This window comes from Diadema antillarum, unplaced genomic scaffold (genome assembly GCF_040938485.1).
Source record: "Diadema antillarum isolate AM-2024a unplaced genomic scaffold, OU_Dant_1.0 seq00000883_RagTag, whole genome shotgun sequence".
In the NCBI taxonomy this organism is placed as follows: Eukaryota; Metazoa; Echinodermata; class Echinoidea; order Diadematoida; family Diadematidae; genus Diadema; species Diadema antillarum.
The window spans coordinates 1-15456 of NW_027271747.1; the positions used below are offsets into that span (position 1 = coordinate 1).

Consider the following 15456-nt stretch of genomic DNA (forward strand, 5'->3'; position numbering starts at 1 on the left):
AATCAGTTGCATAAAAAACACCTCGATGGAAGAATTTCATGATTTGAAAAAAAAAAAGAGTTTTTTTTTTTCTCTTTGTGATCACGTTGAGCCACTTCAGAAACATCTGTCTAGTTTATGTAGACTTACAGAAGATATAATTACCCACACACAGAAAGCAGATACTTCAAGTACCAGAACAGGAAGATGCTGTAGACAGACTTCAAACTTACCAACAGTCTCCATTCATTCTACCCAGGACATAGGCAGCTCCTCCTACACAGTTGGAAAAGAGATCAAAAGAATTTGCCTGAGCTTCAAGACACAAAGATCCAACTCTTCTGAGAGATTAGCAATATTAATAGTAAATAATACAAAATAAGTTAATCATATGAAACACATACTCCAGTATCACCATTTATCCACCAGTTTGTCAACTACATGATGTGCACTGAACATTGACTCGACCTGTTGGATCCTTCACACTGGAATCTTAAAGGTCCTATTTACCTTTGGGGTAGTGATGTAAAAAATGTTCAAGATATCACATCTGATGCAAGCATCTGTGTAGATCAGCTGTATCACAAATCATCCTACATATAAGAATTTTGCAATAGAACATAAAACATAAGGAGATATCACTATTTTTCTCAATAAACCGTAACTGCAGATGGTTTAGTCTGGAAACATTTTTATTATAACCATTGTTCACATTTTGTGTATTTAACAATAATTAACATTGATTATACTAATTCAAACTTTAACATTTGTTGTTTCTATCCCCAACTCGCATTTTGGAACTATTTTGAAGCATTAATGCTGGGTTTTATTTCATCTTCAAATGGTAAATTATGCCTTTAACTTTACCCTCGCACCATGATGGGTGACACTGTGCTGTTGAGTGACATTCTAAAGTTCTTGAGATTGAGAAGTATTCTTGGGATTTATGGGAAATACTACACATGACACAACTGCAGATGGTACAGAGGGCATGTCCAGACGTTGTATCTTCAGCATAAAGCATGCCAAATAGCCAGCATGCATACCCTGGCTACAACAAAGGCATATCTTCCAAACTACCCTGCTTGGTTGTGAGGAACAAAATCCTGAATATTGTTTAATCTTGGCTTCTGATCACTCCATGGCTCAAATAAGGGGAATAAATATCCCGGGTATTATGTATTGCTAAAAGAAATGTAAGCGTTGTATTATAAATTATTTTGGTTTTCTGCGAGTGCCTACATCCCCTTCCCACTAGGTGAAAACTGAAGAAGGGATCAAGTCCATCTCAGCTTAAATGACAACTATTTCATGGTGCTTTTATTTCTTAAATTTCACAAGTCATTTGATATTTGCACAATGAGCAATGTGTAAAAAATATTACACTGTACATACAAATGGAAGGACAGTAGGTATTGCCTACGCAACACACGATTAGTTACACGCAACTCTACCACATCCATGCCTGTTACTGTCGCCTCAATCACAACCTTAATGAAATTTGCTACAAAAGTCCAATTTTGCACACTACTATGCCAACAAATCATGATGTCTACCACATGGTACACATGTACCATCAATCTACTGTGATTTTTCCACATTATCTAACAACCGAAGTCACAACTGTCATATTTGTGATTACAAGAACATGTTTGAAAATGAAATTTACCAACAAAAGACCCAAAGTTTGATAACTACATTGTATGTTCCCAAATAACAAGTTTACTCAGTGGAAGAGAGTAACATTAGTATAACTGCCTGAAGCATTCATCGTACATTCACTATTTAGCATAACCTTTTTTGGATGTTCACCAAATTCTTGTTACTTCTGATCCCCTTTTTCCTCGTCTGATGCTAACCCATCAGAAACAAAGATCATACATTTTCTAAACTTCATACAACACTTTCGTACAATTATCAACAATGCTGGCTGAGGAAATTTTCTAAACAAACTGTTCCATTCAATGCAAAAAGGTTCTCCTCTCTATAATATAACATCAAAGATAAATTCTGACATTGTGTGACAAAGTTTATCAAATAATGGATGTACTCACTGTCAAACAGAGAGTCCAGAAACTTGACCTCATCCTCAAAATTTTTGTACAGTGAGTGCTGGAGGTCTGGGCGAACAAAATTTTTCCGGGAGTAGAAGATGTCCTGTTGATGAGAGAGAAACGTCAGACAGAACAAGAACGTCATTAACTACATCCAAATGTCTACAGAGTTAATGCCTTTGTGCGACTCAACTGCCATGTGGAAATTACATCAGACATGGAGAGGGATTTCACTTGGACCCCTTCAACAACTGGAGCTTCTGTGTACTATCAACGTGTACACACTAAAGGAATGACACACCATTGCTGTACATCAAATTGCAGAGTACAGCAATAATCATAATAGTAGAGCGGTTAAGCCCTCAAAATCATGAGAATTGTGCAAAATTTGACTATCTAAAAAGTATGAAACTTTCACCAGTGTTAGTACATACCATAAGATTCATTTTAAGATCGGGAGGCAAGTCTGATTTGACCTCTGACCTCGCGCTCAACGGACGGCCCAGTCACACTGACGAGATCGACAATGACATGCAGACGAGGACCTCATTCGTCGACCGAGAGTAATCATTTAACCCTAAAAGGGCCGGGGGGGGGGGGGGGGGGGGGGGGGGGGGCGGAATCCGCCCCCCTCGACGTTTCGTGCTATAATTCTGTAACGCGAGAAGGTCTTGTCGCGAGGCTTCTCGACTTTCTCTGTTCAAGTCTCGCGCAACTTTTGAGACCAAATTTGCAACGTCCGCGCATACTTTTGCGAAGCCATGCCCATTTTGTAACGGAATGTCGCCCCAAAACGGGCACAATTTTGTGATTTTGTGTACATTTCCTATGGAAAACAGTGCTCTGTCATGAAAGTCATAAAAACCTGATTATTTTATAATTAATCACTTTCATTGGTTAATTTTGTGCTAAATATGGTAGAAAAGTGGTCAGTGGCAATTTCCAATGAAAAAACAAAGAAAAAACAAAAGTTGAAAAACAAAGAAATACATAAGAAATTCTGAAAACAATAAAATACATAAGAATTGAAATGAGTTTTGGAAGTTTTTGCGATGTACAATTGTTGAATATGCTAAAACAGATTTACAGATCAAAAATTAGACTCTCAATGCTTTTAATTAGGCTAAAATATCATCTTGAGCTTAATTTGCATAATTAATTAATTAAAATTAGAAATTGATTGTTTCAAAAAATCTTCTGACACAATCTTGTAGATTATGACGCGGGTCTCACGCACGCAAAATTTCATTGCGATCGCACCACCGATGGCCGAGAAATTATATATGAACCAAATGGCTTCTTTTGAACATGTATTGTGTTGAAAAGTTCTTGGTAATTCTTTTCCAGGCAAAATTTGTACATGAAAATTCCGATGTTAAAAGCATGTGATAGGAAATGTAAATAGTACAGTATGTGCGAATGCTTCTATGTTTCCTGCTAAACTTGTTTGCTAGTGTGGAAAAGAAAAGAAAAGAGAAGAGAAGTTTCGCTCTACCACGTCTACATACCACAACGCCTACAGATATCTTTGGTTCACATTGTTAGTGGGGAAAAGAAAAGAAAAGAGAAGTCTCGCTTCATGAGAGATGTTCAGATCCCGCTCGACACCACAACGTCTACGGATGTCTAGGCTGAAGGTGGGTTTGAATGTCTTATAGGGCCGATAGAGCACCAACAGTAAGTGCAGATTAATTGGCACGCTATCTTTTGAATAGAAACAATACTTTGTTTCACACAAGATGATAGCAGAAAGACAACTGATAATCATCCGCTCATGTGAAATCAAGCAGAAGTTTTTCAAAACATTTCAAGAGGTACCTTGGTGAGTTACAGTCTGTTAAACATGCCAGAAAAACATATTGAAGGCCACTTGCAATAGGCCACTTGCAATACAGCCTCGCATTTTCCGACATCACAAAAACTTTGATCAACACGTTCCATATATACTCATGATGGAGAGGGAAAATAATAAACGACATTGCAAGATTGATGCATTTCTGCCAAGACAACAGACAGGAACTGATTCCATGTAAAATACATAAACATGTATTTTGATTTTTCCATGCATTTTTCCCATATCATTACACGCAATCATTACACACGTATACTTGATATGGTGTTCAGCTCACCACCACTCCTGTTACATGCACACAGTCATGGCGTGTGGATGCCATTGCGTAATGCGTGCACCATACACATGTACATGTACACCATACGTGCAATTATTGTATTCGCCATCTTGAAAGACGTACTGGTAAACAAACCCGAGCGAAACGCATTGTTTTTCGGCTCCATACGCTGAGCTCCGAAGAAGGTGCCCGGGAAATTTGACTCTCTCAGTGAGCCAATCAGAAGGCGATGTGGTTGCTAGAGGCGGGGCGTAACATTGATTGGCACCATCCTACGGATGGGTGATTCTCCCCTCGCATCGCCGCTTGGACATTGTCTTTGAGAAAGAGGTGAATCTTCAAAGCCTGTTTTCTCGCAATTTTGTCAGGCTAACAACTTAAAAAGTGCATTTTATTTCTCTTTCTATGCCCACTTATGGTGCCGAAGAATAGAAGTGTTTTATATCAATGCAAAGCTTAGGAAATGGGCAATGTGATTCAGTGAAAAAATGAATTTTCGAAATTCCCGACTTTTGCCTGAAACCGTTGTCGCCGGTCACATATTTGGGCATGGGGGCACAACTCTTGGCCATCAGCCCCAATTGTTAAGGAGTATCGAGCATAAAGAAGACAATTAGGGTAAATATATGTAGTAGTTCCACTCCTATTTGGAATGGAGGTACCTAAACAAGTCATTGAAAAAATGCCCCAAATTGCCTGACGTAATGACCCAAACTTAATTGGATGACAATAGCAAGTTGCAAGACACAGGGTTGCTTCATGTGGAATGCATGTTATACCTCACAGTATGTCACTTTCCAGATGGTCCATGACGCCACTGCATGCTCCAGGACCACGAGTCATTCAACGGAACCATACAGCCCACAAGCTTGATACTGACCACACAGACCTGCCAGCTCGAAACTAGGTAGCATTGCCCATGAGCCTGACACTTAGGCAAACCAGGCCCATAAGAGTCCGACACATGGTGGGAGGGGGAGGTCCACAAGACCTACACTGAATAGATTAAGCTTTCTGATGTACTCGTGGGCTGCGTAACTCATGGGCTGTACGACTCGGGTTGTTTGACTCGTGACATACATCTGATGAGGTGGGCGTGTTGTTTTCTGGTTAGCATCTGTCACCCTTTCATCCAGTTCAAGGGACTTTGCCATATGCCTGTTCACAAACTATTAAGCATCAACCCAAAATATGGTACTCCTCACCCTACCTTCCATGTTTAAGCGTACAAATTTTGTCCAGTGCAAATTGGATAATGTTGCACATAATTTCATGCAAGCTAGTCTGCATAACTAACCCAAATATAACTAGACTTGGAATTTGTCAACACTGACAAATTAGGTGATCCGATTTTTTTTAATCGATGATTCGAGTGCTGATCGCAATATGCATGACCATACAGGCTTCATCTGTGTTTAATGACATTGACCGTGTGATGTTTTAATTCTCATTTAGAAAAGAGAGTCAGGTCTGCCATCTTTGGTACCAAATTCGGTATACACTATAACGAAGATACAGAATGAAACATTTATGACCTTTGACCCTAATTTACCTACCCAAGATGGTGTTCGATCAAGTAGTTGTTATCTTATAATAATGTACGTGACATGAACTAAACATGTGCAAAATATGGGGGTAATAGGGAATATCTTTCTTGAGTTATTGCAAAGAAAGTTGCAGAAAGAAAGAAACATGAAAATACATCGAAGCTAAGCTTTAATTTTAGCGAAGTTTTTCGACGTGATTTCGATGTCGTATGAAAAAGAGTGGGCAAAGAAACGATAGCGCAAAGTCTCAGCTACAACATATTAAAATCTGGGAGAAATTCACCGAAAGGTAAGTGAGATAGTGCTCGATAAAGACAATCATGTCAATTTTCACATCTAGACAAATTCCCTCCCATAGAGTTAACACGTCATAACGAAGATAGAGAAAAAAGTACACATGACCTTTGACCTCACTTTGCACAGACAAGATGGCATCTGACCAAAAAGTGGTTATCTTGTGAAATGATCCTTGTGACATGGTCTTTACGTGTACAAAATATGGGAAAGAAAAGACATGTATTCACCAAAATACAGGATGAAACGTTTATGACCTATGACCTTAATTTACATTCCCAAGATGGCGTCTGATGAAGTAGTTGTTATTTTGTGAAATAATGTACGTGACATGAACTAAATATGTGCAAAATATGGTGGTGATAGGGTATGTTTTTCTTGAGTTTTTGCAAAGAAAGTTGCAGAAAGAAAGAAATATCTCAATACATCGAAGATCAGCTTTTAGATAATTTCAACGACTGTGCTTTGTGGTCTATAATTGACAAGTGCGAGAGAAAGCTAAAACAGAATGAAGTATATTTGACCTTTGACCTCACTTTGCACACCCAAGATGGCGTCTAAGCAAAAAGTGATTATTTTATGAAATGATTCTTGTAACATGGTCTTCGCGTGTGCAAAATATGAGAAAGATAGGACATGTATTCACCAAGATACAGGATGAAACATTTATGACCTTTGACCCTAATTTACATACCCAAGATGGTGTCCGATCAAGTAGTTGTTATTTTATGAAATAATGTACTTGACATGTACTAAACATGTGCAAAATATGGGATTGATAGCCATTGTTGTTGTTCATCTATTGCACAGAAAGTAGTAGAAAGACAGAAAAATAAAGAAAAAATTATGTTATTTTATAGAAATTTGAAGGAGAAGCATAAAAAAATCAGAAAAAGATAAAGTAAGGAAAGGGAGATTAAGATTAACTAAAGAAAAAGAAGAAAAAAAGTGTTTAAAAAATAAAAAAAAAAAATATTGGCAGGGGTGAGGCTCGAACCAGGGACCTTAGGATTACGAGTCGGATGCGCTACGCAATGACCTATTTCATTCTCCATAGGCCCTGTGTATTAAGCAAAATGACGCTGCATCGAAGCCTCGTGCCATTTTCAACCAAGTTTTTCGACGTGATGCCGACGTCGTATGAAAAAATGAAGGGCACACTTACGATAGCCCAAAGTCTCAGCTACAACATACTAAAATCTGGGAGAAATTCACCGAAGCATAAGTGAGCTAGTGCTCGAAAAAGAGAGTCATGTCAATTTTCACTGCCAGAAAAACTGCTCTCCCATAGAGATAACACGTAAACTGGTCAAATTTGACAATATTACTTTCAATCCAATTTTACGAAGTGATGCCGTCATCCAATCAAAATGTTGTAAGGATATGAATGAAAGATCATTCAATAAGCTACAACATACTGAAATCTGGGTGTAAATTGGCAAAGGATAAGTGAGATACGCTCGAGTGAACTTGAAATTTGATGATGTTATTTTGAAAATTTACTTTTTTTACTTTATTAAGAAATTTGATATCTTTTAATCATTTTGCCAGCATTGCCAACCCATGAAATAACATGTCCAACTCATCAGCTTTCAGAATATGTAAAGAAAATGGGGGGTTACCGTCCATCCTGACGAGTAAAATCGGATTTAAAATTGGCGTTTTTTTGGCATCGTTGCACTGTATATCGCCATTGACGCGCGCGCGGAATTTCAACTTTGACGGGCCCGTATGACGTCATATTGAGTCGGATTGACTTGAAACTTGGTAGAAATATTCCTTGACATTTCCGACATCCGATTCTTGTGAAAAAATTGAAAATTTCTATTTCATATTAGCTGTGCGTGCAAATATGTGCGCGCGCGTACGCGTCCGTCCATTTTTTTCAATTTTTCAAAAAATGCTTCAAATGGTCTGAAACGTGTGCAAAAAAAATTTGAGCTCGATTCGAGCATACAAATATTTCAACGCGCGCGTACGCGCGCTTTTTGAAATAAAAATGAATTTTGAAAATATGAGTAAAATCCGCTTGACTTGAAATATATGTGACGTAAATTTCATTGAAATATTCCATTTCATTAATGAGATATGCATGAAAATGTGTTTTCATATAATGACGTCATAGTGACGTCACGGTCGACTGATCACTATGATTTTACTTGCGCTGTCGTCTTTGCGACATGATACATATATGGTATAAGTTTGACATTGGTAGGCAATGCACTTTCTGAGCTAACCTCTGCACAACTTTTGTCCAGAAATAAAGAAAGAAAGAAAGAAAGAAAGAAAGAAAGAAAGAAAGAATCCGTACAGATACAATAGGTGATCCGAGAGGATTCTCGGATCACCTAAATATTATATTTGAGGTCACTGCCATCACTGAAGACACTTAAGCTTCATTTCTGAAGTAATTGACCGCTCACATTCCTGAGACCTGTTACTATGAACCAATGCTTTGTGGAATGTGCATACATACTTTGATTACTAGTATAACGTCAAGGCGTGATTTGTACATGATTAAACATTTAGGATTAAACCAATGAAGCCAAACATCTATATTTGCAATCCTACACAAATTTTGATATTCTAAAAGTACATTGTATATATACACAGGGTAATGACCAATGTTCTGTGGAATGAGAAGACACTTCTTGTGGTATAAATGCTAATAGCCTAATGCATGATTGCACACCAAGTATACAGTTAACCACTGAATATACATCAAATATCAATATTTTGATATTTTGAGGTCATTGACCTGTCAGTCCTCAGAGGTCGAAGGCAGGGATAGGAAAACGATTCAGTTGTAACACAAATGAATTTTTAGGACATGGTTATGTTTATCATCATTCAATTGCACCAAATATCAAAATTCTGATAATCTGAGGTCATTGAACTCTGGAGGTCAGTAGAGGTCAAAGGTAGAAACCTGTCAAGGATCTATGGAGCATGAAGACAGTTCCACTGTAACAAAAATGAGATTTTAGTACACCATTTCCATATTTAACATTAATCAATGACGCAAAATATCAATTCTTATCAAATTTTGAGGTCATTGACCTTTGGAGGTCATCAGAGGTCAATTTAGACTTACCTCCCGATCTTAAAATGAATCTTATAACATGTACTAACACTGGTGAAAGTTTCATGCTTTAGTCAAATTTTGCACAATTTTTCGGCTTATCTGCTCTACTATAAGGATGCTAAAATACAATGACTACACACATACAAGCACACACACACACACACACACACACACACATACACACACACACACAAACACCCCTCACACTCTCAAAGTTGATGGTGGTTATCAGATGTTAAAGTGCTTCACAGTTAATGCTTAAGCATTCCTAATTTCAGATTTTTTTGTGCAGTAATATATAAATGGCAGGCTCCAAATCTCTTTGGACTGACAGTTACCAAGAATAAATGATGCCAAGCTATACTCTTAAAATGAGCTATCTAATCCATTAGCTCAAAGAAGTGTAGTAAAAAGGAAAAAATCTGAGATCATCACTTATACTGAGGTATAACTAAATCATTGGACTCTCCTGTTGCTAAAGTTACCTACCACCACTTTGGAGGAACAGTGCTCCTTGGCGAGTTGGATGATGGTTTCCATGGCTGCCAGGACGGTGGTGGTTCCACAGGTCTTCAGGATCAGTCGTCTCTTGCTGATAAACAGGCTGCTCTCACTGCCATGGTAACCAACATAAAATCAAAAAGGGACCATCAATCTCGAGTCTTTAGTGATGCCAAACTCACATATCTATAACGATGGATCTCTCTGTTTTTATCTATGCACAACTCACACAGCTTTCTAACACTGAGCTCCCACTGCTCATATGCTTAAAAATAAAAATAAAACATCTACTGGGTAAAATATTTGCGCATTTTAGTCCACAAGGGACTAACATGAAAATTAAAACAAGCAGTAGATTTGGTATGATCTTTCTTTAGTTTTCTTGTTTTGTAGGTATCCACTGGTATGCTCATTATGAATAGTAGTAGCAGACTCTAGGTTGAGCCCTATCTGTCAGTACATTGTTATGGTCCTACATTTCTAGTTTCCAGTTTTGTGAATTTCATGAAACGTCCTTTGTTAGGGCCAACCAAAATGTTCCTTGAAACTATAAGAAAACAAATTCGTAGTATTTGCAATGTATTACAATTGAGGTATACAATAAGTAGTCTTAAGACCTTTGATATACTTTTGGCATGCAGTAGACATGTGTGTGATGTATCCTACCACAGGTACACTGTAAAATTAAGTTGGCAACTATTAAATGTCTACAGCGCTAATCTCTTATGACGCTACCCCCTCCCTAGTAACTATCATACACATATTTGTTTGAACTTGTTCATAGTTGTGCTGGAAGTGGCATACACTCAAGGCTAGCTTCTGCCTTCTTATTGGCTCATAACTCTTCTTACAATGTTACACTTCTTCCAAATAGTCGTAAAATGTGCTCAGTGTTTCAAATTTGGCACTACTGCTGGTACTTTTTGTTGTCTTGCTGTGTGTATGTATGCAGGGCTCGACACTAACGGTGGCCCGGTGGCCCGGGGCCACCAAAATTGAAAGTCGGGCCACCAAATTTCAAAAAAGGGCAAATTTGGTGGCCCACCTCGGGCCACCAAATTTTTTTGAAAAGTACGTCAATTAATTCGTAACTTTTTGTGCCGGAAATTAGCAGTTATATTTGTTTAAAGGATGGATGAAAAGGACTGAATGAGTGCCTGAGAGTGAATGTTGCGAGTTTGTTGAGGTTTATTTATGAGTAGATGTATGTCCAACTTCCAATTCTTACTATGACTGGATAAAACTTAGATATTTGACTCATTAAAAAAACAGGACTTTTAATGGTTTTTATTGTTTTTTTTCGGGGCCACCAAATTTTTCTCTCGGGCCACCAAAAATTTGAAATTGAGGATTTTGGTGGCCCCATTGGGCCACCAAACAAAAAAGTTAGTGTCGAGCCCTGATGTATGTGTGTGTGTGTGTTTTACTTCGAAAATACACTTCCACTACTGTTTTTTGAAATTCACACTTAATCAAAATAGATGCACAGGTGAGAAAAAATAAATTAAGATGGCATGGTTGGCACACAGGCACCAATCATGAATGTCTGGCTTATTTAAAACATAAAGATATAATCTATAAACTTCTATTAAACCCACTATGAAACACATCCTGTATTCTTTACTGCTTCACTAAATGTACTCAGCCGCAGAAAAGAAACAAAATAAATGCTTGCACAATCATATACTGGGCTCACTTGTGCTTACAACATGTATACCTACATGTATTTTAAGATTCAATCCATGTGTGACTACTGGGAAAGATCAACACAACACGTCCTGCACTTTCTAACATTAACACAGACCCCTCTCCCACCCTTCCCAATGTGGCTGAGTTGACAGGAATGTGGCATGGTATGCTAATTGGGGTTAATCAGATCCACCTCACCTCAGAATGTAGGCATGATGGTCCTCTCTCTCGGCAAAACTCACAATGTCACACTTGACCAGAGCTAGCATCTCTGCCAAGCATTGTCTAAACAGGAAAAGATCCATACAAATATCATGTGAGATACAACGAAGACATCTTTAGCATCAGGTCTCTGATCTCTTGTAAATAATCACAAAAACTGCAATACACATCAATTGCAATGTAAGTGACATCACCCTAGCACTGCAGTCTATTCATTACTCATGTATCTTTGAATTTCTATCACATTCAAAACTTTTTGTTGCTTACTTTTCAGAGTGTTCGTAACTCTTCACTCAAACTATATAACATCCATTTCATACAACAATATCATCTTGCAAGACCTTTTGAAACACAGAATTGCTTGAAGGACAGAAGAATAAACATCACAAGGAGTTCACGCAGGTTCTGGAAAGAACTCCTTGAAAAAAAGAAGAAGTATAATTTGTCAAAATCTGCCCCACGGGATGTTCATTCCGTTGTACTTTTGCTTTAAATAGTTCACACTCTTTTTTTTTCCTGCTTTCTCTCTCTCTCTTTCTATCTTTTTTTTTGTCATTTTGCTTGCCATGTGTATTAACATTTTCTTGCCATGCCTTAAGGATCTTTCCAGATTAATAGGCAGGGCTAGTGCAAAACAGATTTAGCACTATTATTAGTATTATCAAATTGATACACTGGCACTGTTCAAATTCCTAGATAATATCAGTACAGCCTCACCCTTGTAGCAATGTTTGCCAAGAAGCAGTGTGAAGAAACGAAGCACAGAAAAAACAAATGACAAAGGACAATGAAATCATTAGACTAAAACATCAATTCAACATTCTCCTTCCAACTTCATCGACTTGAACAAAGCACTTACCTTTTGAATAGAATTGTTTAGAGGTTCATATTGATGTACATGTAAGTCTTGTTGTTTAGAATGACTAAACTCTGTCTCATACATTGTATGATGAACAAATCACACACATTTACAACTGTATGGTAACTACAAAAGACAAATGTTGTACTTTAAAAATTTTTCACACAGGCACACTCACAAATATTCTGAATTAGCCAGTTCGGAGTTAGCTCATGGGCACATTGGTACAAATGTATGAATGACCTTTCTGTTTTTTCTCAGTCTGTTAGGGGCACTGCACTTGTTTTCAGTGCATAAGCTTTAATTTATGGGATTCATTAATCCTGTTCAAACAAAGAATGAACTTGTGTAGACCAGATGGCCAGAATGATCCGTTAAAATAACATGTGGATAAGCATCCATTTCATTACTTGCACTGAATGTATTAACAATCTCTTTCTATTGATATTGCCAAATACCAATTTTTTCTGTCAAGTGGCATGCTGGCAAGCACCATATATAAGGATTGTATGAATAATCATTCCATCACAAATGCTTATCTCAGTGAATTTAAAAACCAACACGCCTGTTGGTACAAATGACCTTTTTCTGCTCTTGCGCGAAGTGGAACTGCGAACTGGATTATTCATGGAAAGATGAAGACATAAATATTCATCATTTACATTGTGCACTATGAGCCAGGCAATAACATTCACATTTGTACATCACTTTGCAAATAGCCTAAACTTTTTTCCTGTCATAATATCAATAAAGAATAATGCTCCAGGATCTTTATATCACTATTTTCTGCTTCCAAATGACAGATGATTAATTGGATTATATCTCTTGAAAATGAGCTGGCACACCTGCCCGTATGTGTGGTATTTTTACGCTGCAAGCTGTTAATGCTAAGTATCAAATAAAATTTACTGCAGGCATGTCATTTCCTTTCTTGTTTTGTTTGGTTTATAATCAGGTAACTGCAAATTCAATCAACTTGCCCATCTGTTGCATATGATTTATGATACTGTTCAGAAGGAATAAGTACGCGATATTACTGTGTCACGAAACATGATTATCATGCCAAACCCTCCTATCAGCAGGAGAACACAACAATTCCAGTTTAGAGAACAGGAAACAGCAAACCTTTTGTGACATCAAAACACTCACTGGTTTAAAGACCTTACTGGATTGTCTGGCTGAGGTTGGGTTTTGAGAAATTTGATTCAGCATGACAACTTGTGTATAATATACCTCACACTGCTCTTGAAGGAAACCAAAACCCAAAGAGCAATGTGGATTGAGTGAAAGCAGCAACAAAATGACACATCAGGGAAAGTTTGAGGAAAATCGGACAATCAATGCAAAAGTTAGGCATTTTTGGTGTAGTAATGACAGGATAAGGAGACTACTTCACTTTATGACATTATGTGTGGACAACAATATAGAGAAAATATAAAGAAAATTCAACATACTTTCACTTTTCTAGCTTAATGAAAGAGCCCTTGACTAACCTCTTTCAGAAAGCAGGGGGAATGATATTACCCTTAACATACAGTATGTCAATAACAAGTTGATAGAATGTGTAATTGTCATGAAAATGAATTTTTTGTGGAATTCTTCTTTTATTTTCTTTATATTGTTGTCCAAACATGACATCACAATCTCTAGCAGTCTCTTTATCCAGTCATTACAACACCAAGACTTAAAAAATCCATAACTGTTGCATCTATTGTCCAATTTCCCTCAAACTTTCACTGATATGTTCTACCAATGTTGCTGCTTTCACTCAATCCACATTGCTCTTCTTTGCTTGTCAAGGACAATGTGACTTTAATGGATTCTGCCAGCAGGAAAAGACGTCTAGGACGAGGACAGGGAAGCTAATAAATTATTTCCTGACAGGAACATGTCAGCTGCTTTCTTATCAACTTAGAGATTCTTGCTTTGAAAGAGAAACAGACAGTGAGGCTATTTTGCCAAAAGAGCCAGTTTCCTTTGTAAAGGAAGGATATTTGCATCTGTTTTTTTGATTAAGTTCACAGATGAAGTCTAGCTTCACACAATGCATGTTTGGACATGAACTAGTGATTCTGGAATGAGTTGGAATATTGGTAATCCCTAAAATCCATTACACAATGTTATATTTACTGTTTGTTTGTTGTTGTTTTTGTCATTGAGCTTGTTAAAAAAGTACTTAGTATAAGATATAACACATTTAGTGATGCTGAACATGGCACAAAAGTAGGGCTGAAGTCTTTTACTAAACACTAAAAAATATCCACAATTGGTGGCAAACTGACAATGGTACTCTAGACTAGTGTTGCTAAGAATGATAAAGTCGCCAGTGTTGGGCAACCCCTCAGTGATGCTAACCCAAAGTTGTCTCTTACCTTGGGATGTCCCTCAGGTCACAGCCGGCGTCCTTTCCCTCCGACGATGACGGGGCAGGGCAGCCCTCCCCACCCTCCCTTGGGATGCGTTCAAACCAGACTTCCAGGAGCTTTTCAGTTCCCTCGTAGTGTGTCAGCTGACCGCACGCATCGTTGACCTCACGGCTGCCAAGATCCATTCTAGCATGATACTCAGAACCACCACGGAGGATCTAAACCTGCATTGAGATACTATGGAAACAAAGATTGCCTTGGGATATTACATCTATATTCCATGATAATATAAGAAATAAAAAGCAAAAAAACACAAACATACTTAGAATATAAGAAAACAATTCCCACAAACACCAACAGCGAACACATCAGGCTCAAATTTTGACAAGAAGTAAAAATCTCTATCTCCCTTCTAGGTTGGACATTGTCATCAGATTGACAAAATGAATAATGTCTTTTTGAACCCACCGTATAACCGACAAAAAACATTACGGTTAAAGAGGTAGATTAATCGGTCTACTCTAGTGAAGTAGTGTCTACTATCGTGTGGTGTACACAGACAAAATAAGCAGCAGTGAATGCCAACCCAATCCAATGGACTGGTGCATAGACCATGATGGGCAATGGCACATGATCACAGTATTCACATGACTTAATTACAATAAGACGTCTACGACATTCGGTTGGCGATGCCGATGGCACATCTTATCTTAACCCCGTCGCGGGGCGCT

At 37.8% G+C, this 15456-nt stretch overlaps 1 protein-coding gene across 1 annotated transcript; it reads right to left on the reverse strand.

The window, feature by feature from the left end:
- Positions 1-208: 208 nt before the first annotated feature.
- Positions 209-14935, reverse strand: LOC139740790 (S-adenosylmethionine decarboxylase proenzyme-like). Its single transcript, XM_071651363.1, has 5 exons — positions 14732-14935; positions 11477-11563; positions 9578-9701; positions 2034-2136; positions 209-255 (listed from the first exon to the last, which is right to left on the reverse strand). Exons 1-5 carry the CDS (start codon positions 14908-14910, stop codon positions 209-211), a joined length of 540 nt encoding a protein of 179 aa, XP_071507464.1. The 5' UTR covers positions 14911-14935.
- Positions 14936-15456: the final 521 nt, after the last annotated feature.